The sequence below is a fragment of the Macrotis lagotis genome, chromosome 2 (assembly GCF_037893015.1).
Source record: "Macrotis lagotis isolate mMagLag1 chromosome 2, bilby.v1.9.chrom.fasta, whole genome shotgun sequence".
In the NCBI taxonomy this organism is placed as follows: Eukaryota; Metazoa; Chordata; class Mammalia; order Peramelemorphia; family Peramelidae; genus Macrotis; species Macrotis lagotis.
The window spans coordinates 264,650,758-264,675,960 of NC_133659.1; the positions used below are offsets into that span (position 1 = coordinate 264,650,758).

At 35.9% G+C, this 25,203-nt stretch overlaps 1 protein-coding gene and 1 long non-coding RNA gene across 2 annotated transcripts in view; one reads left to right on the forward strand and one right to left on the reverse strand.

Moving 5' to 3' along the window:
• Positions 1-25,203, forward strand: part of LOC141514932 (uncharacterized) — a 237,193-nt gene that overhangs the window by 98,775 nt on the left and 113,215 nt on the right. The gene's annotated exons all lie outside the window — the stretch shown is intronic.
• Positions 21,449-24,895, reverse strand: LOC141511677 (lysozyme C-like). Its single transcript, XM_074220776.1, has 3 exons — positions 24,710-24,895; positions 23,193-23,357; positions 21,449-21,558 (listed from the first exon to the last, which is right to left on the reverse strand). The coding sequence occupies exons 1-3, from the start codon at positions 24,843-24,845 to the stop codon at positions 21,464-21,466; spliced, it is 396 nt and encodes a 131-aa protein (XP_074076877.1). The 5' UTR covers positions 24,846-24,895; the 3' UTR covers positions 21,449-21,463.

A 25,203-nucleotide genomic window follows, 5' to 3' on the forward strand; every position in this document is an offset into this window, starting at 1 on the left:
AGGGAATGCCCATCACTGAGCCACCTAGCTGCCCCAAGGGTCATCCATTTAAAAAATCAGGAACAAAGTCAGATAGTTTTGGATATCAGTTTCATTTTTTTCTCTTGAATAGAAAAAAGTATATTATTATTATTATTATTATTATTATTATTATTATTATTATTATATTTGGTTAATTTTCCTTAAGTTACTAGGAGATGAATAGCAAGGAGTTGTTGGAGATGAAGTGACCTGTGCAGAAACACTTGGCTGTCAGCTAATGACAAAGGAAAAATTTAAATCCTGACACTATCCCAGTCTTCTAGCCACTGCACCACATTGACTGACCACACACAGAATAAGAGCTAGGGGAAAAAACACACAAATTGACTCACTGGTAACAAAAAACAGGACCAAAATAATCACAGCTAAAGTTGTTATGCTCTTTCAGCAATGATTTAGATTATAGGTGGAAGTGCAGTGGAAGGAACATTGGTTGTGAAATAAGGAGGGCCTGAGTTCAAATTTGACATTTGTTGATTGCTACCTACCTGCGTGATTCTGGGCAAGTCACTTAGATGTTATGCAGAAGTTCTATACTAAACTTCTTCAGTATCTTTGCCAAATAATTCCCAAACCAGATAGCCAAGAGTTGGACACAACTGAAAGGACTCAAGAAAAATGAAGTATTAGCTTTGCTGGAGTGAGAGATGGTTAAATTTTCACTGTATGCTTTGACACTGTGGACATAGGTAAATATTATATAACCCAGCTTTATCTGCTGTTTTGTTAATTGTGTAAACTAAGAAATTGGTAGAGAAAATGTCAGATTCAATTTAAAAGTGTCTTGTGTAAATTTAAACCATTATTTAGATTGTAGTTTTTGTTTTCCTGTTGTTCTAATATATACCTTCAGTTTCCAGTCAAAGTCCCTTAGTACTGGCATCCCTTCTACATTTCCAGTTTTCCTTTAACTTAGATGCTACTCATTCTGGTCCCAATTATTCTTTAATTCATTGAAAATGAACTCCTTGCTGTTTCTTGAATAAGACCACCTGTCTTCTGACTAATTATATTCATTTTCTCCAATGCCAGTAAAGAGATTATAGTGACATATCAGAAAGATCATATAGTATGACTAGATGGGATTTATACCAAGAAAGTAAGCCTATTTTAATATTAAGAAAGCTATCAGCAATAGAGGCAAGCAATTATTATCTCCAGATTGAGTGCCCCAACACTGGAGTACAAGGGCACATCTGATGAGCTGGACACAGAAGCAAAGGTGTCTTTTTATTCAGAAATCACACTCTTATTATAAAACTTTGAACTCTCTTTAGAGATGACACCTCTGACTGAGTACACTGTGAGGGGGAATGCCCATCACTTCAGCAATGCTATAACATCACTATCATGTTTTATCTGGATGCATTTGGTCTGGGTGGGGCATGGAGCCAGGGCTAAAGATCTAACAGAACATTTGGTATTCAGATTATTCAAATCCAAAGGGAGATAAACTTGCTGATTTAGATCAAGGGATATGGAAGGAGGCTCCATCCTAACATCTTGCTCATTAAAATTTCACATCTGGATAACCCAGGAAATGATTAAAACTGAGGACATTTGTTTCATAGTTTATTAACCCTCAAAGAAAATGACAAAAGTAAGAACATCAAATCATATATCTCTTCAAAATTGTCACTCCTTTTTTAGCCTTTCCTTCGTAGTGTCTGTAGAGATCCACAGGAGATTAGACTTATATTGAGCCAGGAAGAATTGATGGATATGACCTATGTGTATCTCCTTCTTTCTTTTGGCAAATTCACATTTTGACATCCTCCTACCTTACATTGCCAAGTTGAAGAAGCTGAACCGCAGAAAAAGGAGTACCTTCATGCTGGGTGAGTAGCCACACTGCTCAGATGGTTGAGGCTAAGTTTTACCCCAGTACTTAAACATCTTTTTTCCTTTTCCTTACTTATTAAGTATTCCATATACTAGCTACACAGGAATTAAGATCTAATTATGGCTATAGTTCTCCATTTTCCCTGAAGGTAGAACACCTAGTACATGGCATGACATTGTAATTTCCCTTTTATCCCAAAGTGTGTGAGGGGGAGATAGATGCTGCTTTCCTAGTGTTATACTAGACTTACTCAACATGAATGCAGTTGATATACCAGTGAATCAAAGTATAACAGAAGTAGATAGAATTCAGATAAAAGACTCAAATTGATCATGAAAAAGGTTATTCTATTCCATATTTTAAAAATAGAAAAAAGCATATATATATATAAATTAAAAGCAAGAATAAGAATTAGAGGATGAATATAATGCCATGGAAATGATTTGTATGTTGACATCACGACCATAGATTACTGAAACTCATAGGGAGCTAAGGTAAGGGTTGAAATGTAAGTCAAACAAAGGGGTTTAAAAAAGAAGTAAAGATCAGGCAGATGGAGCTTTCTCTGAAGCATAGTTTTGTCATACACAGTACATTGACTGAGAAACCCTTGAGCCTATGACACTAAACATAGCATCCATGAGGGATATGTGCTATCATTTGCCAGAGAGAGAAGCAGAGATCCCAGCCAAGACTCCACATATTGCCTTTATTGATCCAGTTCCTTATAACTTCAACTTACCAATATCAAAAATGGAAGGACCAAAAGTTTGCTTTCTCGGAGGAGTTGGGGGGGGGGGTTGTCTCAAAAGTGCTTTCAGCAGTATCCTATTCTAGAGGCTTGTCCCTCCATTATAAATCACCAGTAATTTATTTCCCAATTGTTTTCACTACTGCCATTGATTTGCTGTTGTTGTTTACTTGATTCATTATGAGCCCATTTGAGAGTTTTCTTGGAAGAAATGCTAGACTGGTTTGCCATTCCCTTCTTCAGCTCATTTTATAGTGAGGAAATTGAGGCAAAGAGGGTTGAATGAGCTGTCCAGGGTCATAGAGTTAAGTATCTGAAGGCAAATTTGAACTCAAGGCTTTCTGACTGCAGATTTAACACTCTAAGCACTGCATCATCTAGCTTTCCCTCACTGATTACCAACTCATTCTCAATTTAACCAGTTCATATTTCCTCAATCCTTTTGATAATCAGTTAATATCTATTAGCTTTTGCAATGAAATATTTACTGGATATATAATAGCAAAAAAATAGGATTATTTACAGAAATGAATGAAATAAAAGCAAAGTACAAAAGCGAAAATATTTGAGTACATTGTGAATATTTTTGTGTTTTGCTTTTTTTTTTTATTTTAGTCAAAGATTATCCAGTGTGGTTAGTACTTCAATGTTCATTGAATGATTGACTGATCCTTGTTTCTGTTGCTACTGGCTGTACCCTATGACAAAGCTTCAAATGCCTCAAGGGGATTGATTACACAGTAAAATATGAACATTCAGTAGCTAGGAAGAGATTTATATTTAATCTATGGACTTAAAAATCTTACCTTAAAAATCAGCAGCAAGAGGTAGGAAGAGAAATTCCATTTACAAAACTGTAAAAACATGAAATTCCTGGGAGTCTATTTGCCAAGATAAACACAAGAAAAGTATTACAAGCACTTTTTATGCAATTAAAATGAGATCTAAACAAATGGAAAAATATCAAATGTTTATAGGTGGGCTGATTCAATATAATAAAAAAAATTCTAGCTAAGTTAATTTACTTCTTTAGGGTCATACTAATCAATTTTTTTTGGTAATAAATGGAGTTAAGTGACTTGCCCAAAGTCACACAGTAAGTCACCAAGTAGCTGCTCCCATTTTAATCAAACTGACAAAAAAATCATTTGACATAGCTAGAAAAAATACTTACCAAATTCATCTGTAAGATCAAAAAGTAAAGAATATCAAGGGAATTAATGGAAAAGACTACAAGTAATAAAGCTTAGCAATACCAGATCTCAAATGTTTTATAAAGAGTTAGCACCAAATCTACTGATTAAGAATAGAGGGATGGATCACTAGAACAGATTTAGATACATAAGACACTCTAATAAATGACCACAGTAACCGCGTGTTTGATAAACCCAAACACCCCAACTTTTAGGATAAGAACTCACTATTTGACAAAAACTGCTGGAAAACCTGGAAAACAATAGCACACAAACAACAGGACATTTCACACTCTGTGTGAAGATAAAGTCAAAGTGGAAGCATGATTTAGACATAAATGTTAACAACATAAGCAAATTAGAAGAAAAAGAAATAGTCTACTCAGATGAAGGGGGAGGGCAAGAATTCATGACCAAATAAAGAGATAAACAATATCATAAAATACGATATAGACAATTTTGATTATATTAAATTCAAAGGCTTTTGCACTAAAATTCCCCCAAATCAAATCAAAACCAAACCAAAGAAAAACAAAAAACATAAGCAATGAAAATTAGAATGAAAGTAGAAACCTGGTAAACAATTTTTATAACAATCTCTCTGAAAAAAAGTCTCATTTCTCAAATGTGTACATAACTGAGTCAAATTTATAAGAAAACAATTCATCCCCCAATTGCTGTTGAAATGATATGAACAGTTTCAGATGAAGAAATAAAAACTGTTCCATTACAGGATTCAGTCTGGCAGTAGGAGACAGTGCTCAGAATGCAGGGATGTTAGAATCTGGTAGGATTCTTTACTTGGTAATAGGGGCATTAGTAGTTCAGGTCTCATCCTAGGCACACTTTTCAGGACCCAGGAATAGCAGGCCCTAGTATTGGCCAGGTCTTAGAGCAGGGGTCACTGTGGAGACTCCAACAGAGCCTCCAGTGCCTGCAGAGTCATTCAATCCAACCTGGACATTTCTGTAAACATAAAAGACCTGACTAGTATAGTCCTTTGCTTACTGTAATCTGGAACTCTTGGACCCTCCATGTTGCTGTTTATATAGTCTCCTTTGGACATCATTTTCCTAGGAACAGTTTAAAGGATCAAGGGGTGGTAGTTGAAGCATAACTTATTTTCTGATGATGGCAGGGAAGGGAGACTACTAATTCAGCCTACCCTGTGTAAAAAGAAGCACTTCCTCCCTCTGTTGCACCTTTTCTAAATGCAAAGATGTGTTGTTCACCCTTCTACCCTCTATGGCAGGGGCGGGGAAACATTATAATATCATTCAAGGATCATACAAAATTATCAACTTAAAAATCCTAACTCTAAAAAGCTCCTAGATTTATTGAATTTCAAATCCTGCCTGTGGTTCCCTTAGCAGCACCAGACTAAATGATTTATTGGATCTTATACAGCCCTCAGGCCAGACATTCCCCATCCCTGACCTTTGGAGATATTGAGGAAAGAGAGGTCCAGACTGATGAACTCAGGAATCACTGTTGTATTTCTGATTCCATGGTAGCAAGTTTGCCTATGGAATGGGCAAAAGGATTTAGACTTCTTACCTTCCTTCTTCCCAAAACAAAAAGTCATTCTGGAAAGAATGGATGACTCTCTCTCAAACTGGATCAACATACTAGCATGACCAACACCGAACTGTGGTCATTAAAATCAATGCAATATTTCTATTGATGATGCTTTCTTTGATATGACTGTTAACTTATTAAGTTACTCTTCACTGGAGTGCAAGTGCCCTGTTTGTTGCCCTTTTTTACTTGACCTAGTGGAACAGGGCTGATATCAGACTTGGTCTACACTATTGGTCTACACTATTTAGAAATAACTCAGTGAAGAATGGGATAAACAGAGAGGGAGCCCACAGGTTTTGCTGCTCTGGTGGGCATTGTCTGTATTTCAGAAGGATGCTCATTGCTCTAAGGAGCACATTAAACATCTAAAAATAGGATCAAATTGAATTTATGTCTTTTAGCACTCATAACCTGAAGAGTATAACTTAGGCAAATTGTCATTTGTTGAATTTTCATAGATTTTATTTTAAGGGGCAACCAGCCAATAAGCATTTTTAAGTGTTTTTTTTTTTTGCAAGACAATGGGGTTAAGTGACTTGCTGGAGGTCACAGTTAGATAACAAGATTTATTTTTTATTTATTCTTTTTTAAATTTATTTTTATTAAAGCTATTATTTGAGTTTTACAATCCCCCCCCCCAATCTTACTTCCCTCCCCTCCATGGAAAGCAATCTCTCAGTCTTTAATTTGTTTTCATGTTGTACCTTGATCCAAATTGGGGGATGAGAGAGAAATCATATCCTTAAAGAAGAGGCGAGAAGTCTTAAGAGGTAACAAGATCAGACAATAAGATATCTGATTTTTCTAATTTAAAGGGAATAGTCCTTGAACTTTGTTCAAACTCCACAGTTCTTTATTTGGATACAGATGGCACTCTCCTTTGCAGACAGCCCAAAATTGTTCCCAATTGTTGCACTGATGGAATGAGTGAGTCCTTCAAGCTTGAACATCACTCCCATGTTGCTGTTAGGGTATACAGTGTTTTTCTAGTTCTGCTTATCTCACTCAGCATCAGTTCCTGCAAATCCCTCCAGGCTTTCCTGAAATGCCATCCCTCCTGGTTTCTAATAGAACAATAGTGTTCCATGACATACATATACCACAGTTTGCTAAGCCATTCCCCAATTGAAGGGCATTTACTGGATTTCCAATTCTTTGCCACCACAAACAGGGCTGCTATAAATATTTTTGTACAAGTAATGTTTTTACCCTTTTTCATCATCTCTTCAGGGTATAGACCCAGTAGTGGTATTGCTGGGTCAAAGGGTATGCACATTTTTGTTGCCCTTTGGGCATAGTTCCAAATAGCTCTCCAGAAGGGTTGGATGAGTTCACAGCTCAACCAACAGTGTAATAGTGTCACAGATTGCCCACAACCCTTCCAGCAATGATCATTATCCTTCCTAGTCATATTGGCCAATCTCAGAGTTGTGAGGTGGCACCTCAGAGAAGCTTTAATTTGCATTTCTCTAATAATTAATGATTTAGAGCATTTTTTCATAGGGCTATTGATTGCTTTGATCTCCTCATCTGTAAATTGCCTTTGCATATCCTTTGACCATTTGTTAATTTGCAAATGGCTGTTTGTTTTAAAAATATGACTCAGTTCTCTGTATATTTTAGAAACGAGTCCTTTGTTAGAATCATTAGTTGTAAAGATTGTTTCCCAATTTACTACATTTCTTTTGATCTTGGTTACATTGCTTTTATCTATGCAAAAGCTTTTTAATTTAATGTAATCAAAATCATCGAAGTGGTTTTTGGTGATGTTCTCCAACTCTTCCTTAGTCATAAACTGCTCCCCTTTCCATAGATCTGACAGGTAAACTAGTCCTTGATCTTCTAATTAGGTTACAGTATTGTTTGTTCTCTCTAAATCCTGTAACCATTTGTATCTTATCTTGGTAAAGGGTGTGAGGTGTTGGTCTAATCTAAATTTCTTCCATACTAGCTTCCAATTATCCCAGCAGTTTTTATCAAAGAGGGAGTTTTTATCCCAATGGCTAGACTTTTTGGGTTTATCAAACAGCAGTTTACTATAATCATCTCCTGCTTTTACACCTAGTCTATTCTACTGGTCCACCACTCTATTTCTCAGCCAATACCAAACAGTTTTGATTACTGATGCTTTATAATGTAATTTTAGATCAGGTAGGGCTAAGCCACCTTCTCTCGCATTTTTTTTCATTAAGCTCCTGGCAATTCTTGACTTTTTATTTCTCCATATGAATTTACTTAAAAATTTTTTTCTAACTCATTAAAGTAATTTTTTGAAATTTTGATTGGTAGGGCGCTAAACAGATTGTTTAGTTTTAGTAGAATTGTCATTTTTATTATATTAGTTCTACCTATCCATGAGCAGTTGATATTTGCCCAGTTATTTTAATCTGATTTAATTTGTGTGAGAGGTGTTTTATAATTATTTTCAAAAAGATTCTGAGTCTTTCTTGGCAAATAGATTCCCCAGTATTTTATATTGTCTGAGGTTACTTTGAATGGGATTTCTCTTTCTAGCTCTTCCTGCTGTATCTTGCTAGACATATATAGAAAAGTTGAGGATTTATGAGGGTTTATTTTATAACCTGCAATTTTGCTAAAATTGCTAATGGTTTCTAGTAGTTTTTTGGATTATTTCTTGGATTCTCTAGGTAGACCATCATGTCATCTGCAAAGAGTGAGAATTTTGTCTCTTCCTTTCCAATTTTAATTCCTTCAATTTCTTTTTGTTGTCTAATTGCTGAAGCTAACTTTTCCAATATAATATTGAATAGTAGTGGTGATAATGGGCACCCTTGTTTCACCCCTGATCTTACTGGGAATGCCTCTAGCCTCTCCCCATTGAATATAATGCTTGTTGATGGTTTCAGATAGATGCTGCTAATTATTTTAAGGAACAGTCCATTTATTCCTACACTCTCTAGTGTTTTTAATAGGAATGGATGCTGTATTTTGTCAAAAGCTTTTTCAGCATCTATTGATATAATCATATAAATTCTGATAGATTTGTTGTTGATATAATTGAGTATACTAACAGTTTTCCTAATATTGAACCAACCCTGAATTCCTGGAATAAATCCTACTTGATCATAATACACTATCCTAGTGATAACTTGTTGTAATCGTTTTGCTAAAATTTTATTTAAAAGAACTATAGGAAGACATAGTCAGCAAAACTCTACTAGTGGGAGTCCTCAACCTCTCTCTCTCAGATCTAGATAAATCAAATCATAAAATAAACAAGAAAGAAGTTAAGGAGGTAAATAGATTGTTAGAAAAATTAGATGTGGTAGACTTATGGAGGAAACTGAACGGAAACTGCAGTACATGGAACTTATACAAAAATTGACCATGTGGCATAGTGGATAAAGCATTGGCATAGTGGATAAAGCACCAGCCCTGGAATCAGGAGTACCTGGGTTCAAATCCGATCTCAGACACTCAATAATTACTTAGCTGTGTGGCCTTGGGCAAGTCACTTAACCCCATTTGCCTTACAAAAACCTAAAAAAAATTGACCATATACTAGAACATAAACACCTAATGATCAACTCCCGAAAGGCAGAAATAGTGAATACATCTTTCTCAGATCACAATGCAATAAAAGTCATATGCAATACTGGGCCAAGGAGATATAGACCCAGAACAAATTGGAAACTGAATAACCTCATTTTAAAAAATGAGTGGACCAAAAACCAAATTATAGAAGGAATTAACCATTTTATCCTAGATAATGATAATAATGAAACAACATACCAAAACCTATGGGATTCATTCAAAGCGACTTTCAGGGGGATATATATTATAACTCTAAACGCTTACATGAATAAATTGGAGAAAGAAGAAATCAATGAACTAAACGTGCAACTAAAAAAATTAGAGAAAGAACACATAAAAAATCCTCGATTAAATACCAAATTAGAAATTCTAAAAATTAAAGGAGAAATTAATAAAAGCAAAAGCAAAAAAGTATTGAATTAATAAATAAAACCAAAAGTTGGTATTATGAAAAAACCCAATAAAATTGATAAACCTCTGGTCAATTTGATTAAAAAAAAGAAAGAAGAAAACCAAATTGCTAGTATCATAAATGAAAAAGGTAAACTCACCACCATTGAAGAGGAAATTAAAGTAATAATTCGAAATTATTTTGCCCAACTCTATGCCAATAAATTTGATAATATAAGTGAAATGGATGAATATTTACAAAAATATAAGTTGCCCAGGTAAAATGAAGAAGAGGTTAAATACCTTAAACAACCCTATCTCAAAAAAAAAAATTCAACAAGTCATCAATGAACTCCCTAAAAAAAAGTCTTCAATGCCTGATGGATTCACAAGTGAATTCTACCAAACATTTAAGGGACAATTGGTTCCAATTGTATATAAACTCTTTGCGAAAATACAGAAAGATGGAACTCTGACTAATTTTTTCTATGAAACCAATATAGTGCTGTTACCTAAACCAGGAAGAGTTAAAACAGAGAAAGAAAATTCTAGACCTATTTCCCTGATGAATATAGATTCAAAAATCTTAAATAAAATCTCAGTGAATAGATTACAATAAATAAGAATTTTTAAAGCAATTTATTATGTGACTGGCATGCATATACTGACTGCTAGGAATGAAAAAATAATGGCTGTGAAGAGACACTGCTCCCACTCTAAAGAAGGAGAAAACATCATAACTGCTTTGTATAAGGAAGTTCTATTTTTAGGATACATAGGAAATAATTACCTGGAAAGCACCAGAATTTGGAGGGATTGGGGAAGATTTGCTGCATACAGAGAAAGTTTAGTAGGGGCCTGAAATCAATCAGAGCAGCTTTTAAAAGGAGATGAGAGGGAGAGGATTCAGCATCTTGGGGAAGCTATAGAACATGCTCAGAATCAAGAGATGATTGTCTTTCTCTAGAAAAGCAAGGAGGTTACTATCTTTGAAGGGAAGAGTGATTGAGGGGGTTTAATGTATAAGAGGATCAGTAACGTGGAGGTGGATCTAAGTTACAAAGAACCTGAAATGTCCAAAACCAAGGTTTCTGTCTGACTTACTGGGGATGATAAGGAATCCCTGGAGTTTGTTCAGTTGGGGGGTGGAAGGGAAATGTAGTTGAAGCTATGCTTTCAGAAAATCACTGGGGTGACTGAATGGAGCATGAATTAGAAAGGGGAGAAGCTCTCATAATTGTCCAAGTTGGAGACAATGAGAACCCACACCAGGGTGAGGGCTGTATCAGAGGAAGGAGAGTTGTATTTGAGAGATGTTTCAAAGATGAAATTATCAGGCCTCGGAGATAGATCGAATATGATGAAGAGTGAGGAAAAGGGAAGGATCCAGGATGATATCTAGCTTGGGAGTCTATGGACTTGGAAGAATATCAGTGCCCTCAAACTTATAGGAAATTTGGAAGGGGGGACTTTAATAAGGCAGGTAATAAATTCCATTTTGGACATATTAAGTTTAAGATGTCTGTGGGAATCCAGGTTACCCCCTCAACAGGCAGTCCCAAATCTGCTAAGCCCTTCCTAGAAAGAGCTGTCCAGTGACTTCTGTAATGGCTGCAAAATGAAGGGGTTCCATTAATGGCAGATAACAGCAAGCAAAGTGCTAAACTAAGCTTGCCTTTTCTAATGACATGGCAACTCCTCTGAGGCCTGCATGATTTTTTTGTTGCAACTGGGGCCTGTACCAGGGACTGTTCCATTTGCTGTTGTCCTTGGAACCCCCATCATTTCCAGTTGCCACTAGGATCCTCAGGTGAGGATTTTTGGGACCAAGTAATGTCCCCTCTCCTTGCATTATCCCTGCTTAACAAAATCCCCAAATACCATGAATTCTAGGTGTTTAGGTGGAGAGAGGTCAGGGTCCAGAGTCAGATAAAAAGTAATTCAAATTCATCTTTAGACACTTGCTAACTCTTTGACCCCAGGTACCTATTTCTGCTCCAGTTTCCTGAACTCAGCTTATCTGAAGAAAGAATGAAGATAATAATAATAATAATAATAATAATACCTACTTCTGAGGGTTAGTGAAAGAACAAATGAGATGACATTTTAAGTCAATTAAATCAGTGCCTGGCAATTATTAAATATGTAATCAAAACTTCTTGTCTCCTTCCATCTTTCTGAAGAATCTATCTCCTTCCAAATGAGGAGGAGACATCACAGGCCGTTTTATCTGTTGGAATAAATATGTGTTAACCAGAATTTGCACAAATCAGACACAAATGTTTCCAGAAGTTTAAACTTTAAGGAAGAACAAATCAGAATTATGTTTATCAACACATTTATTAATGTCTCTTTAAGTGAAAATTTTCACTCCCATGTGTAGGTATGGGATGGGGTTTACCTCACTAGTGTCCTCTATAATGCAGATCTCCTGTTATCCTTAAATTGCCCTGCTCATTGGGCTTGTGAGCTGAAATATCACCTCTGATTTGTCCAGTCAAAGAAGACTATGGTTCCCCAAGGTAGGAAGGAGTAGGGGACCTTGCAGGATAAAGGGAGAGTCTAAAAGTCCTTCAAGGCAAAAGAATAGGCTGAGGTCCTCTTGATAGGATCAAGAAGGCAAACAAAGACTTTTTTCCTTAGTCAATGGATTAGTTTCTAAGTAACCTTTACAATTGCTAAATTTTCTTGAATACCAGGAGGTCCTCTTTGGCATCATGGTTGGTACTTACCCATACCTCTGTTCTATGATCTGATCAAAAGGAGGATTTATAAAATAAGTGAATTTTCAAAGCTTTTTTTAGACTCCTCCCCTCCTGTGCCTAACCAAGCACTGCTGTGGACTCTGTCGAACTTGGGACCTGGCCCCTTCTTCTTCTTGTACCAGGTCTTAAGTACTATCCCACTGTGCCCATTTGGAGTTGAACTGCTGCAGACACTGGAGGTCATGTTGGAGTCTCCACAGTGACCTCTATTCCTGGACCTGACCAATACTAGGGTCTGCCACTGCTGGGACCTGAGAACTCCCTCAATGATGGGGTCTGAGCACTGCTAATGTCTCTGTCTGCCATTTCCAGGTTCCTGCCAGTTTCCGTCACTCCTGTATTCTGAGCACTAACCCCCCTACCCACCTGCCAGACTGAAGCCCACTAAGATAGTTGCTGCTCTCCCCCTATATCTGCTCAGGGGACCATTCCACAATGGCTCCTCACTCATCCCTCAATAGAAATGCCAAAGAGAAAGAATGATTGTTCACTTAAAAAAAACTAACATAACTTCTTTTCTCAAGAAATCAACTGGGGGTGACTTTGGCACATTTTTACCCACTCCATTTCCAGAAAGATCTCTAAAATTCTGTTACGGATTAGGCATTTTCCTCTCAGATACTACTCCCAGTATCTTGCAGTGAAGAATCCCACAAAATCCAATAAACTACCAAATTTAATACAAAATATCCTATTAAGTTCTTTTGCCACAATTCTTAGGAAAGCCTCAGATTGGAGGTACCTATGCCTTCCACAAGTGAAGGGCATATCAATCACTATAACTGCCAAAAACTAATGTATTAAAGTTCAAAAAAGAGGAATTCCTAATAATTATCAATTTTCTAAAGCCCTCGTAGTATATGCAAATCTCTTTCCATCTGCTGAATGACTATACTTTACTATACATTAAAATACTTTTGAGAAAATTGGAACTTTTTCATAGTATGGAGCTGTCACTAACAGAAAGAGGTAGGTCATTGGATCAATCAATACATCATTCAGTAAATAGTTATTAATTGCCTACAATGTGTCAGGCAATGCATAAATCCTTGAGTTGACAAAAAACAAGACAAAGAACTCCTCTCAAGCTCTTAATACTTTTTGTTTTGTACTTTGCCCTTTCTTACTTTTTTTCAGTAAATAGTCCTCATTTTTTGTTAATAGCTTTTCCATGAATATCCGTTTGTAAAAGCTGATTGATACTGTTTATCAATTAGACTGATAGAAGAATGCTAATCAGTGAAGGCAAGCTTGCTGATTTAGTGGAGGCAATGCTAGGCCTGGAGTTGGAAAGTTCTGAGTTTAAATCTCAAGTCAGATACTTACTAGACATGTGTCTGTGAATGAGTCATTTAGTCCATATGCCTCAATTTTCACACATATCAAATGAACTGCAGAAGGAAATAGCAAACCATTCCAGGACCTTTGAAAACCCAGAACAAGGGTTTCAAATTCAAATCAATCAGATTACAAGAACAGCAAATCAATGCTATCAGTGACAATAGAGAAGAAATAACTGTTACTGGAGATTGCTGTGGAGGGAAAATCTACTAGAATAGGGATTCAAAGCAATAGTGAGACAGCTCCAAGTCCTCACAGAAGTAGAGTTAGCCACCTTCTGTGGTGCTGGCAAGTAGGAGTTGAGAGAAAGACCTGGGTCTATATAGGTTCCATGTGGGCTCTTGTCTAAGATCTCTTTTCCTCTCAGAAGTTGCACATTCCTCATGGATGGATTTAATGACCAGGATCCAAGTTCTCTCATCTAATGTAGTCGGTGTCATAAGGCTATGATTCAGAGTACTACTCTAACTGTGGAATACTGTTTTTTAAGCTCCTTTTGTTTTACTTGTATTTCAATACCATTTTAGGTCATTCTCAGATTCAGGGACTTTAGCTTTTGACAACCCTGTCATAAATCCATCCCAAGGCATCATATGCATCTTTCAATTCTTACTCATGTCCCTGACTTTTATTTGTGTCTTTTATACATATTAATTGCCAACAGTTTGGATTCCAAATCCCTTCATGGTCTCCTCTTGGCCCACTTCCAGTTTTCTTATACCTTATATTCTCATTCCCCAATTCTAGAACAGATAAAAGAAAGGATGATGTATGAAAACTTAGAAAAAAATAGGAATGGCTAGGAATCATCATGAGTTCAGTAAAGAGCTGTTCATACCAAATTAACCTCATTTTTTGCTCAAAAGAATTTAGACATTACATTTCACAAAGTGCTTCCTTAAATCCTTATGAGCACAAAGAAATCGATTATGAAGTAGATGACAAAACTATTGGGAAGCTTAGAATTAGAAGGAAACTGAGAAAGAATTTTTACCTGAATCTATTCCCTTCTTTTCAATAATATTCCTGAGAAATGGTCATGCAGGTGCTTGCTTGCAAGGTTTTCCATTCCTGAGAAATCCTTTTGATTGTTCATTCTTTTCAAACATGTATGACTCTTACTGACCCGCTTTTGGGGAATTTTGGTAACAGTCCTGGAGTGCTTTGCCATTCCTTACCCAAGTCAAGCAATAAGCATTTATGAAGTTCATACTAAGAAACATAGATTGTCTGAAGGGCTGGAGTGTCAACAGCCTTTTGGTTGGTCTCTATCCCAAGAGTTTCTCCCTCTTTCAGTTTGTCCTTCATTCATCTCTCCAAAAGATCTTCCTAAAACACAAAGTTCAACATATCACTTCCATTCCATTAATAGCCTCCAAATTACCTCTGGGATCAAATCCAAAATCCTCTGTTGGGCATTCAAAGTCTTTTACCAAGTTGGACCAAGTCCACCTTGCCAGTCATCTTACACCTTGCTCTCCTTGCTGTACTCATCCATATAGTGACACTGACCTCCTAAGTGTGCCTTGAACAAGATACTCTGTCCCTCAATTGCACAGCATTTTCTCTGTCTCTCCCCTATTGCAGGAACTCTCTTCCTCCTCCTTGGTAATTCCTGGCTTCTCTGACTTTCTTTAAGTCACAATTAAAGTGCTCCTTAGTATGTTAAAATAAGTTACATCTAATCTCTAGGTTGCAAGAATCTAAATAATCTAGTTGTATGGAACTATTGACATGATTCTCAGAATGACTACTTAATTGCTTACCAAATCACATTTTAAACTCAGCCTGGCTCTCTAATATCTCCAAATAATACCTCCCAATTCTTTCAGTCTTATCTCATCATAAATGACTTACCTCAAATAGTACATACACATCCATTCCTTCTTTTGTTCCATACAAAATCATTTACTGCTCTACCCACACTGCTCAGACTATTCCAGTTTCAGACAATGGTGCAATTCTCACTATTTGATGCTATCTATCCTTCCTTTAAGCTCCAATTCAACAACCATTTCTTTCTATCAGTCAGTTCCAGGATCAGCAAAAATGTCTCTCTTTTGTGCTTGTTTTCATACAAGAAATTCATTGCCCCTCACTCTTCATGGGGTGATTGTGGGTGGTCACTGCTATGTTAAAACATGTTAAGGGGTGCTTTTCATACTTCCAGAAGTCTATTTTCCATTTTATTTCTTCCTTCAATTGACTTTATATTTGAACTTCTAATAAAGAAGGGGAGAGCGATGGAACAGTCAGATACTTAAGTAGAGAAATTAGGATCCCTAGTGGGAAATAAGGCTCCATTAGAAGGCTATTTGAGGGGGGTAGCTAGGTGGCATAGTGGATAAAGCACTGGCCCTGGAGCCAGGAGTACTTGGGTTCAAATCTGATCTCAGACACTTAATAATCACCTAGCTGTGTGGCCTTGGGCAAGCCGCTTAACCCTGTTTGCCTTGGAAAAAAAAAAGAGAAGACTATTTGAGTATGGGTCATATAGCAAAGCAAATGGAGACTAGCACTAGCTGGAAAAGGTCTCCCCATAGAGCAGACCTGATTCAATCAGGACAAATTATCCTGTTTTAGAGATTTTCCTCTAGTGAAAGAATAAGTAGATTTCTCTTTTGATCCTGATTCTCAGTTGAAGATGGAATGGCCCTTCCATTCTTCTTTTCTCAAGAAAGAATTTGCAGGTACTTGCTCATTTAATGAAATGCTATGGTGCCTTGTTGATACAGGAAGCAGCAGAACCAAGTTAAGGTCAATAGATTCCTAATGCAATCAGTTCAACTCCAGTAGTCCTGTTTCTTATAAATCAGGTCAAGGGATAGAAGGAATCTGGTAAGGTCAAGTGAGTAGGATATCTTGCATGTATATCCCTCATTATAATAAATATAATTGTGCCACTCTTACCTCCATTCATTTTTTTTGGTTGGTGTGGTTCTTTTTTAATATTGAAAGAGTAGTAGTAGTAATCCTGGTAGTGCTAGTAGTAGTAGTAGTGGTAGTAGTAGTAGTAGTAGTAGTAGTAGTAGTAGTAGTAGTAGTAGCAGCAGTATGATGGGGATTATCCACAGTTGCTACCAAATGGGACATAAGTCAATCAATTAGAAATGATAAAAGGTAAATAAATCAGGGTAGGTATTTTTTGCTTTATTTTGTACAAAATGAACTTCACAATTATTTGATTTGAAGTCTATGAAATCAGTGAATGTAATTGTTAGTGTGTTGGGAGAATAAAACCAAAATAGGGACTCATGAAATAGTTTAGCTATATTTTAATAAATTTGTTTTATGTTTAATAATTTGAACAAAATTTGATTTCATATTTAGCAATTTGAACAAAAAGGGACAGTCAGGTGGTGTAGTGGATAGAACACCAGTACTGGTAGGATCTGGGTTCAAATCCAACCTCAGACACTTAAATAATTACCTAGTCACCTAAGTCACCTAGTCCCATTGCTTTAAATAAAAGAAATTTAAGAATTGAATAAAAAAAGACCCTATTTTGAACCCTACCAGCACAAGCTTAATATTAGCTGCTTTGTGCTGAGAACACAGTCAGAACACAGCCTGGAATAGGGAGGGGGTAGGACAGAATAACCTCAACATCTTCTGGCTGACCAAACTCTGGAGACCAGAATGGGTATTGCAATCTCTCTGGCATTTATGTCTAGTGGAGTCCTAGAAAGGACATATAAGATCATCTTAAGATCATTGTACTCACCAACATTTTACTTCCTTATTGGATAATTGTGACAATGATATTTTGTCCTTCTGTAGAATTAGCAAAGAAATACCACACAGTCCAAGGATTCTTATTAATAGATTGTTTCTCTTAGATTGTTGTTAAAAATTATTGCTACATGAAAATACCTTACCAGCCTAGTGTTGCTGTATAATACCCAGCAGAATAGGCTTATCTTTGAAGAACCTCTTTCACTGAACATGCCCATTCTTCTTTATACTGACTGGCATGTAATTCCCTGAATACCTGATAGATCCACAATTGTCTTTGCACATTGTACTCTTTTAATAAGCTTATCACTCAGGAGTTGTGAAAGAGAATTGCAAGAATATATAACCAAATTTCAAATTCATTTTATCCAAAAGAACTAATACTACTTGTTAAGACAGTAGAAGCAATATTATAAGATAATTTTGCTTAATTTCAGATAAATGGAAGTACACAAGAGAAAGGCCTATTTGTTAATTCATCTCTTTCCAGACCCAAGTGGAACAGAGCATTTTCAAACAAACTTACTTGAATTTCTCTATCACTTTAACGCTTATTATTTTTTTCTTTATGTCACCCTAGGAAGCAGGCAGTTATTCCCATTTTTCAGATAAGAAAATTGAGACTCCTAGAGGAGATGAGAATTTTCCATGATCAAACACATATAATGGAAGAAGTTAAAGTCAGGTCTTTTGACCCAAGGTCCAGAGTTCAGGGCACATGACAGCAGGAACAAAGTCAGTAATGAATGGAAATCCTTTTTCATTAAATTTTTTTCTTGCAAATTTAAAAGGTAATTTTTTTTTCTTAACTTGTGCTTACAATAAGCTAAGAGCAAATGATTACTAGAAAGTTGTCTGAGTTAAAATGATTTTTGTATGTTCACTCAGCTCTGAGCTAATGACTAATGAATATTTAAACCAAGGTCTTCCTGGTACCAATCCTAGCCTTCTAGTCATTGCACCAAGTTGCCTGACTATACAGAATAGCAGGTTGAAAAACAAAGCAAAGTTGCTATCTGATCACAGAGCTAATCAAGGTTAAAAGTAGCAAAACCATATCTCCCATATCCAGATGCTGGGGCTGAAAGACAGGAGTTCAAATGTCACCTTGGATGCTTCCTTCTCCTGATATGATCTTGGACAAACCACTTTACTTAACTAGAAATATTTGCAGCAGTTATTACTGTAATGGCAAAGAATTGAAAAATGAAGGGAAGTCCATCACTGGGAAGTGGCTGAGAGTTATGGTATATGAATGCTATGATGAACTGTTATTCTATAAGAAATTATTATTAGGTAGACTTCAGAAAAGACTGATGTTGAATGAATAGAGCAGAAGCAGGACAACAGTGTACTCATTAAGATCAACTTAGATGGACAAGGGCTCTTTTCTGCAGTTCATTGATGAAGATAGTTCTAAAATACTTGTGATGGAAAATGCCATCCATTCCAGAAAAAAATCTATTGAATCTGAATGCAAATTAAAGTATGCTATTTTTATTTTCCCCTTTTTATGGCTTTCCCCCCTTTTTTCTTTTACAACATGAATAATATGGAAATGTGGGAAACGTTATTATACATATATAGCCATGTAAGATTATTCACTATCATGGAAAGGAGGATGGATAAAAGAGAGGTAGAAAAATGTGGATGGAACTCAAAAGCTTACAAAAAGATAAATGTTGAAAACTATCTGTGTGTAAATTAAAAAAACTCAAAATAAGGTCAAGGCTTTGTAATCATAAGGTAAGACTTTTTAAAAACATATCCTATGTTTATAAACTATAGGGAAAATGATAAACGATACTGGTTAGATGAAGACATTTTAGAGGGTTTCTAAGAGTTTTGCATTCTTTTTTTGTTTTTATGTTATTTTTGCATTATTTCTCAATATATCTTCTCCTCATTCCCACATCCAGATAGTCACACGGTTGATAGACAATGCAACAGGATCTAGATAGAGGATAAATTGGTATCGAGTAAAGCTTCAAGGAACCAGGATTTGTGGAGGAATGGCAGAGGATGGATCTGTGATTGACAATGTTGAACACGGAGTATGACTCCTTTTAATCCAGTAGGAGAAGTATATGACAAGGTGCATCCTGTAATAGAGAGGGAAGCCAGGGCTGTGGTACCTTCTGAGAGTTCTCTGTGACTCCTGACCCAGGAAGGCATGTGAGAGAGAAAGGTCTAAGATGAAGAAGGGAGACTTGTGAATGATAAAATGAAAGAAAATTGAAGAGGAAACTAGGGAACAGTTGACAGAACTTGTGGGTTGAAAGGGGACCTCTTGGAATAGCTGGGGATGAGATGATAGGAATCGGTAGCAGAGGAGAGGATTGTGTTTATTTAGGAATTGTGTGTAACTGGGATTGGGGGAGGAGGAGATAGGAATTGGCAGGTCATGCATAATACATGGGGCTATCTTTACTGCATCTCTTGCCTTTAAGAGTTCATGAACACCCAAGAATAAACTTGTCTTTTCAGTTTTCAAGTACTTCAAATTTCAAGTACTGAGTAAGAAGTGATTTTGAACCTAGTTTTATAAGTTCATGGGTGGGGTACTAACAGTAAGAAATATAGTGTCTTTCAATGTGATCCTTCATTTGAGGCCTATTGTTGAAGGCCATAATACTAGAAATAAGGAGCTTAGTCTCTAAGCCCACCATAGTTTCATAGAATGCAAAGCTGAAAAGAATAAATATAATTGTGAATAATTGAATCAGGATCAAAATGTCTTAAGAGCCTAGAATGTGAGTTTTTGTTTCCTTTTTTATTATTTTTCCTAGTCTAGTCCATTGATATACTTTAAAGGTTTACAATGTATATAGCTACATCTGTAGTTATATCTACATATCTATCTGTAACCAGTACCAAATACTTTTGACATTTCCTATTTTAGAATATAGTTGAACATCTGGAGGTGCCATTCTTGTTTCATTCTAACTGTTTTTAATTATTTCCCTTAATCTAGAATTATTTTGCCTAAATTCTTTTGTTTTTTTTCTTAAAAGGGTATTTATTATTTATTATTTTATTTTCCCAAGTTATATGCAAAAACATTTTTACATTTATTTTAAAAATTTTAAGTTCCAAATTCTTTATTCCTCTTGCTCACTCCCCCTTTTTGAGAAAGCAAGTACTCTGACATGTTATAAGTATGTAGTCATGCAAAGCATTGCCATAATAGTCAAGTTGTGAAAGAAAACATAGATTCCTCCCCCCCAAAAAGAGGGAAATTAACAAAAATGAAGTTAAACAAAAAAGTATGCCTAAATCTGTATTCAAACACCACCCTCTCTTTTTTTTGGGGGGGGGGTGGATCAATGTCGATTTTCATAACAAGTCGCTCAGAGTTATCTTGGATCACTGTATCATCGGGACCATCCTAAAATATAACTTACTTTGTACACAGTACATGTCACTTTGCAACAGGTAATTTCAGTGTCTCCAGGTTTTTCTGAAAGCATCCTGCTCCACAATCCATTATTTTTGCTATTATTTTGTTTGGAACTATAAATCTTCCTTTTGCTATTTTTATTTGTATTTGATCACATCCATATATTAAAATTTGTAATATTTTCAATTTCATCACATCAGGATAGTCAAGACATGATAATTAAAAAAAATTTAGAGAATAATAATTCTAGGATAATAAAATTCATAATCATTTGATTTTAAGTTGCTGTATCAATGAATACATTGGCCAATGAAATGAGAGTACAAAACCCAAAAGGTCTAAAGGCTTCTCAGCTGGTATAGGACACATATCTCTTCTTTCAATATTTTGAACAATATTTCATTTCAGATCCTATTTGGAATCTCACTAGAAAGTGCATAATACTAGCTGCTTTGTGCTGAGATAACATAGAGAATGGTATGGCATAAGTCACCTAACATGTTCTGACTGAGCATTCTCTGGTCATCAGATGTATACAGCAGCCACTCAGGAAAGGGCTAACTCTAGTACAGTCTAGACATACAAGTCATCTGGTGGTTCAAGTAGGGAACCCTTCAGTAGAAAATTCAAACATTGTACTTCCTATTGGATAATTATTATGGTGATATATTGTCCTTTTGTAGAATTAGCAAAGTAACATCACACAACCCTAAGACATTTACTAGAAGAGGTTGTCCTCCAGAATCTTATTAAAAATGGTTGCTAATGTAAATACACCCCTACAAGCTTAGTTTCTGTTATACAATACTTTATCTTTGAATAATCTCTTCCACTGAACATGCCCATCATTGAAAGGAATGATTCTTTTTACTTATTGAAAACATACCATGCCTTCATGCCTTGTTCTTTTACAACTTTCTTTGTACATTTTCCTGATTTAGAGATGTTATCTTCCAAAAGTTCTGAAAGAGAAATGAACAAAGGAGGAAACCAAGTTTTGAGTTCATTTTGTCTAAAAGAATCATAATTTATAGCAGAAAAAACATATTGGAGGAAACCAAGTTTTGAGTTCATTTTGTCTAAAAGAATCATAATTTATAGCAGAAAAAACATATTGTAAGACTATTCACCTAAAGTTTAGACAAATGTAGAAAAAGTAGAAAAAGACAGTAAAAAAATACATCTAAACAGAACCTCACACTTCAATTAAATTTTTCATATTACTTTAAGGTGTACACAGTGTGGTTTCCTCCATAACCTTTTGATGCCAGGAGTTAGCTCCACTTTTCATATGAGAAAATGGAAACTCAAATAGAAGCTGTGAATTATCTATGCTAAAACACAGAGGCTATTTGAAATTAGAGCCAAATGTCTTGACTCCAATTCCAGGGTGCATTATATTACAAAAGGCTGAAGATCATTTATTTTAAAAAATCAGTAACAAAGTCAATGGAATGGAAATAGTTTTTCATTATTTTTTTATTAAAATGGATAAAATTTAATTTCTTTCTTTGTTTCTTTGTTTCCTTCCTTCCTTCTTTCTTCCTTCCTCCCTCCCTCCCTCCCTCCCTCCCTTCTTTCTTTCTTTCTTTCTTTCTTTCTTTCTTTCTTTCTTTCTTTCTTTCTTTCTTTCTTTCTTTCTTTCTTTCCTTTCCTTCCTTCCTTCCTTCCTTCCTTCCTTCCTTCCTTCCTTCCTTCTTTCCTTCCTTCCTTCCTTCTTCCTTCCTTCCTTCCTTCCTTCCTTCCTTCCTTCCTTCCTTCCTTCCTTCCTTCCTTCCTTCCTTTCTTTCTTTCTTTCTTTCTTTCTTTCTTTCTTTCTTTCTTTCCTTCTTTCTTTCTTGTTAGTACATCCTTAAAACAAGATAAGAAAGAATGAATAATAAGTGATTATATGAATTAAAATGACTTTTCAATGATCACTCAGTTGTCAGCTAATGCCAAATGAGGTATTTCAAGCCAGGTCTTCCTAATATCAAACCCTGCTTTCTAGCACCTACACCCAATAGACTAGGCTCACAAAAGAAAAGGTTGGGAAAAAGCACAATTTGACTCACTGGTCACAGGAAATAGGCAGGAGTAGAAGTAGCATAGAGACAACTGCTACATATAGAAGCTGTAGCCCAAGGTTCAAATCTCCTCTTGGACACTTCTCCTATATATAAGCTCTTGGATAAATTTCTCTATTTCCCTGAAGTTCAACCATCTGTGAAGTGAGGGTAATGGACTCAGTGACTTGTAAGATCTCTTCTGTTCTATGATCCTATAATGTGGACTAATAGAATCAGTCTGAATTCATGAAGATTTCCATTACAGCCATTCTCTAATCAAAAAGCATTTCTTAATAGAAGTCAGTTTAGATAGTTACCTAAAATAAAATGAAAAGTTGAAGGATCTGTGTCCAATCCTTCTGACTGATGACATTCCAGTCAAAAAAGACTGAGAAATAACCTTTTTTTTGGTTTGGGAATGATGAAACAGGGAATGGAATTTAATATTGACCTCCTAAAACTTTTTTCCTTGTGCAAGTTTTTAATCAGTATAGTATCTGCATTGTTGAGCAGTTTCATTGTGCCCCAAATCCCTAAGTTGCTCTTGCCCGAGCACTTGACATTACAAGCATTCTTTGCATTTGGTGTCTTGTTATCATTGCACCAGTAGTGACTGTTGAGCTGAAATGGCCCATAATCAGTGCTTCTATCTCCAGGGTTGTAGTTTGTAGCTTTGGTATTAAAACCACTTTCTGCCTCTGCTGTGCACACCCCTATAAAGGATTAATAGTGATGAGTTTATATCCAGTCATATTTATCCAGGAAAATCAATAAACATGAATTGTGTAATTCTTCTTTTTCTCTGATAGAGTCTATGGGTAGTGCAATGAATAGCCTACTGGCCCTTAAATAAGGAAGACTGAAATTCAAATCTAGCTTTAGACACATACAAGCTTTATGACCCTGGGCAAGTAATTTAATGCTATTTGCTTTAGTTCATTATATGGAAGAAAACAAAAATGAGCTGCAGAAGCAAATGACAAACCAAAGCAGTATCTTTGCAAAGAAATTCCCAAATAAAAAACAATTAAAATGCCTCAGCAACAATAAGGCATTAACTGTTTCTAGACTTAACTACTGGTTAAGTTTTCAGTGTGAGCTTTGACACTTAGAAGATTGGCAAATAATACAAATCAGAATTTAACCTGAAAATGACAGAGAAAATATTAATGATGCAAATAAGTGTGCCCTGTATCAATTTAAAGCTTTGTTTAAAATGCCATTTCTTCCATTCTTTTCTGATTTTGTTAATGTAGATCCTCAGTTTGGTTTTCCAAAACCTTTTAGAATCCAATCCCCATTTTAGATTTCTAGTTTTCCTCTTACTGCTGGACCATTCCTCCCAACCTCACATATTCTTCTCTTCATGGACATTGCTTTTCTTAAACAAGACATTCTGTCTCCTGACTGATCATGTTCACCTACTGTCTCTTATGCCAGGAAGGAGATTTTAACAATATATTGCAAAGATCAAGCAGTAAGAACAGCTGTGATTTATATCAGGAGAACAGGAAATCTATCAACCTAATTCTGGAACACAATTTAGAACTGTCCTCCCAATGTGTTTGGACAGTGATAGCCATTATCTCTTGCTTGGGCTCCTCAGTTCAGTAGCATAGGAGCACATCTGTTGAGCTGGATACTGAGCAAAGAAAGCATTTTATTTTTGGCCAGAATTTACCACTTAAAAAATGACAGCTTTTATAAATGATGACTCTATGTCAGGGCATGCCATCCATTTCAACCATCATGTAAAACTGGAGGCAGTTGGTGTGATCAAATACAAAATTTACAATTCAGATTATTCAAACCTCTAGGGACATAACCTATTAATTTAGTAAAATAGATTTGATAGAAGATCAAGTTTTAAGTGAAATATAATCTGAATTTACTTCCTCTACCCCTAATATCTTACTCATTAAAATCTGACTTCTGAGGAACCAAGTAGAACTTTTGTTTCCTATTATATTGACACTCAAAGAAATTAAAGAATAAGAACAGAAAATCATTCATTCCTTTGGAACTATCATCTCCGGTCTTAGCCAACCAAAAAAATCATACTTACAGGTTTCCAGGCTGACACCATGGTAGCCAGCTAAGCCCTCCTTCTTTGCTTTTTTGGCAAATTCCCATTTATTCATCATCTTGCCATGGACTGCCATGGTGAGGTAAATGAGCCCCAATAGAAGGAGTACTTTCATGTTCTTTGAGTGATCAAACTGCTCCAACTGTAGGAGTTGGGGCCCAGTATTTCACCTCTCTCTTTATATCCTCTGCTTTGTTGTTTCAGGACTCTATAACCTACGTATATGGACATCAAAATTTCTTAGTGCTATATTTCCCCACTTGCCCTTAATGCAGAAGACTTGGCACTTGGCATGATATGGTAATTCTTCCTCTGTCCCAAAGGCCAATTAGAGTAAAGAGATGGCGGATAGATTCTGCTTTCCTAGGGTTATACTGGACTTACCTAATATGAACACAACTGATTGATCAATGAATCTTCGAGTTCAGATAATGGCTTAAATCCCCCTGGATCAAGATTAATGCCAATTCAAA